Here is a 3,580-nt window from a genome sequence, read left to right on the forward strand (position 1 = left end):
TCAGGGGCTGAGGGGGGACTCTCATGAAGCCTCTGAAGAGCCACTCTGAGTTTGGCAAGGAGGCATTTCAGCCATAGGCTGCCTGTCCTTTCCAGTTTAGTGCTGGAATCACCGTGTCTGTCGTCGCTCGCTGGGCTGGTTCCCCACGTTCCCTACACCACTGATGCTTACTGACCTAGATTCCAACAACCTTGCCAGCACTGTGCTTCTTGAAAGTCCAGATCTGCCTGCAAACAATGAATCTCTCACTCTGACCTTTCAGCTTTGCCTTGTCAGACAAGTCCCTACATCCCTCCAAAAATAAAACCATCATCCTGACCGGCTGCTTAAATGTGGAGGTGGGATCCACTCACAGCAGCAGGAAGCTGGACACTGCCCAGCCCTCCCTGTGTCCCATGCCCCCTCCCAGGGGTGGGATGCCCCCTCCCAGGGGTTGGATGCTCCATCCCAGAGGGGGTGACTTACCGAAATCATCTCATCCTTCTTGCACTGCTGCGACAAGTCCCGGACGCCGCTGACAAAGTGCTTGTTGGTGGTGATGTAGGCTTTGCCTGCTTCAATCATCCCACTGCAGAGCTTCACCAGCTGCAAAGGGACATGCCACCGCCATGGAATTAATCACAGCCAGCTTGGGTTTTAGGATCAGCCCCACAACCCCAGATGCCCTTCACCTCCCTGCACTGACAACCCCTCACTGCACGTGGCTCAAACGGGGGTGCAAAATCCCCCCTCCTGCTGCCCACACCTCACTCCTCACTTAAGGACAGCACTTCCAGGCTCTCCCCTGAGGACATGAATCAGAACAGCCCGTTTTTTTTTTCCAGTGGGTTTCTCCTGCTCATTCTATCTCGAGGTATCAGAAAAGGAACCTGATCCCACAGCCTGGTGCTCTGGGAGGGATTCCAGGATACAACCCTGGACCACCTGTGACTTGGCACCGGCTTTCTGATGGAAAGAGCCTTGTTACAGTGATGTTACCAGGGAAGTCACCTGGAACTCGCAGCAGAACAGGGTGTCTTCCCACTTTGGAACTTGCTGCAGCACAGGGACACATCTCCAGACAGCCTTTCTTAACTTTTGATAGTTAAACAGCTGCAGGGAACATTCCCAGACTTCCCAAGCCACAGCAAAGTGCCTCGGCATGCCTGGAACTGGCTCTAAAGCCCATAGCTTTAGTTTAGCCAGAATTCCTGGCCATTAGCCTATCTCCTTTCAGCCAAAGCTCCTTGTAAGAGGCTATGTTAAACAACTTAAGATAAACCCATAAACCAAAGGCCCAAGAGATTCGCAGCACTAAGGGCTGGGCCAGTGAGCAAAACACCTTGACATCTTTTTTTGTTTGCTTGTTTTTTTTGCTTGTTTTACCTCATCACCGTTCTGGGCTTCTGAACTGAGTGAAAATAAAGAGCAACACTCGGAAAGCAAGATTTCCAAGGGATAACAATTTTACTAAATGAAAAAAATAAAATAAAAAAAAATGGCTTTAGGAATCTTTGCCTGTCAACCAGCCTCAGGTGCTGTAAAAAATACAGTTCTGTAAAAACACAGCCGAGTATATCAAGGTGTAGATAGAGATGCAGCCACACATGGTACGTCCATGCACACATCACACGTACAGCCCTCACTCTCACACCCTCCCCTGCCCCTGCAGTTTGGCTGTGAGCAGCCTTGCACATCCCATCCAAAAACCCAGAGGAGAAAAAGCAAACAGATGCAGTTCCTGTCCCCAGCTGGAGCCCAGACGTGCACCAGGGGTCGGTTTGGAGAGATCCAAAGGGGAGAGGAAATCCAGCCCCTCCTGCAACGTGGCGGTTTGCAGAGTAACCTCTGAGCAAACAGCCCCGGCCAGGGCTGTGGCACCAGGGGCTGAGGGCCAGGCAGCACAACCCCAGCCCCAAGGGGAGCAGTGGATGTGGAGCACGGGGTAAAATTAAGGGTGTCTCTGAAACAGCCACGGAGCCCCAGTCTGGGGGTGAATCATCTACACGGCCCTTCCCCTCCCTTTAAACGGGTGTTAAAGACTAATCATCGTTTCTAAACTAAGTGCTCAGGGGCACAGCAAAAGGCAGAGGAACAGCCAAGCCTTGGCAGTTTGGTGCTCTGTGAGAACCAACCCTGCCAGCTGTTTGGGTACCACTGACCAGCATCCCACCCCGGGGAGGAGCTGGGCCAAGCAAGGCTGATTTGTTGGGAAAGGGGGTGATTGAATCTGGCCCAAAGTCACCCTCAGAGAATCTGGTTTGAAGTTCAGTGGCTCTGGAGATGCAAACTCCAGCCTCCCCTGCCCTGGGCCCAGGCCTGATAAACCCATTGCTGACAGCGACTGAACTCTTGCACTTCCACCCTTTTCCTCCTCCCTCCAGGACTGTTCCTGGCACACCAACTCATCTACCTGGCAGCAGCAGTGCCAGAACCAGAGCACTTTTCACCCCATGCTCTGCCTTTAGGGCCTCAGCTTGGAGGGGAGCAGATAACCCAAACCCCTGTGCTGCTCTCCCCAGTCAGCTCGTGCACACAGCCATTTCAAGCAGCTCGATTAGTAAATAGGTTTTGTAGGACACAGCTTTGCCTAGGGCTTGTGGCTTCAACAGAGCCCATTTCTCCATCAGACATGGAAGTTTTATCCCTTGCTAGCTCTGTGGGGGGGTGGAATCTCACAGATGAAAAGCAAACAGCTCTTCTGGCTCATCTTCGCCGTTTCTCCCTGTTCTCCTTCCGAAACAACTCGGCTGATGTCTCTGGAATCGGGAGGAGTGGGGGTGGAAAAGCCACCTTCCACCACAAACTCAGACCCAGACTACCAGCTGGATACAAAGAATCCCCAGCACCAAATGCAGAATGGCCAAACTGGTCCCTGAGAGAGGATTTGCAGGGTCAGATTCCAGCTCCAGTCTGAAGGTGGCCCTTGGTTACCTGCAAGGTCTCCTCACCCCCCTGAGCTGGCACAGTGCTCTGAGGGCACTGAACACCTCCTACCCCACTGATATCACAGGCAAGAAGGTGGAGAGGAACAAGAAGCCCCTCATTCACCATCAGGAGCCTGTCTGCTCCTCGTCCCATCCCTTTGGTGGTCACAGAGAAGCTCTGCCTGTCAGCAGAGGGAGACCTGGCCCTGGCGACAAGCCCAGTGGGTTAAACATGAGTTCCCTGGCAGCTGGAGATGGGCTCAGGTTTTAGAGGAGGCTGGAGGGGTCATATTCCTGATCAGGGACTCCTCAGCCCCTCTTCAGACCCTGCTCTGAGCTGCCCCACCTCACCTTGTCAAGCTTGGCCTCGATCTCCACCACATCTGTCTCCACTTCATCGATGGTTGCCCTGCAATCAAACAGCAAAAAGGGCTAATTAATTATTTGACGGCTTGTGGTGATTGGGAAAGCATCAGGAAACCTTAGGTGAGTCAGGATCAGAGGGACTGGGGTGGGAGTGCTGCAGGGGACAGGAGGAGGGATCACCATCCCCACTCTGGAGTTTCCTGCTGCTGCAGAAACTCGGGACTGAATCACTCGGGACAAGAAGGCTCACACCTCCTCAGGAATGAATTCCACAGGGCTGGGGAAAGGGATGGGGATTATTGCATGGA

At 53.2% G+C, this 3,580-nt stretch overlaps 1 protein-coding gene across 5 annotated transcripts in view; it reads right to left on the reverse strand.

The window, feature by feature from the left end:
- Positions 1-3,339, reverse strand: part of ACAP3 (ArfGAP with coiled-coil, ankyrin repeat and PH domains 3) — a 36,427-nt gene extending 33,088 nt beyond the window's left edge. For all 5 annotated transcript variants that reach the window (XM_027909065.1, XM_027909066.1, XM_027909068.1 and 2 more), the window contains exons 1-2: positions 3,258-3,339; positions 466-585 (exon numbers count right to left, since the gene is read on the reverse strand). In XM_027909065.1, coding sequence (XP_027764866.1) covers positions 466-564 — 99 coding nt within the window. In that variant the 5' untranslated portion in view covers positions 565-585; positions 3,258-3,339. The remainder of the gene's footprint in view (positions 1-465; positions 586-3,257) is intronic.
- Positions 3,340-3,580: the final 241 nt, after the last annotated feature.

The sequence above is a fragment of the Empidonax traillii genome, unplaced genomic scaffold (genome assembly GCF_003031625.1).
Source record: "Empidonax traillii isolate 1590-97213 ecotype Southwest subspecies unplaced genomic scaffold, ASM303162v1 scaffold1936:size116929, whole genome shotgun sequence".
In the NCBI taxonomy this organism is placed as follows: domain Eukaryota; kingdom Metazoa; phylum Chordata; class Aves; order Passeriformes; family Tyrannidae; genus Empidonax; species Empidonax traillii.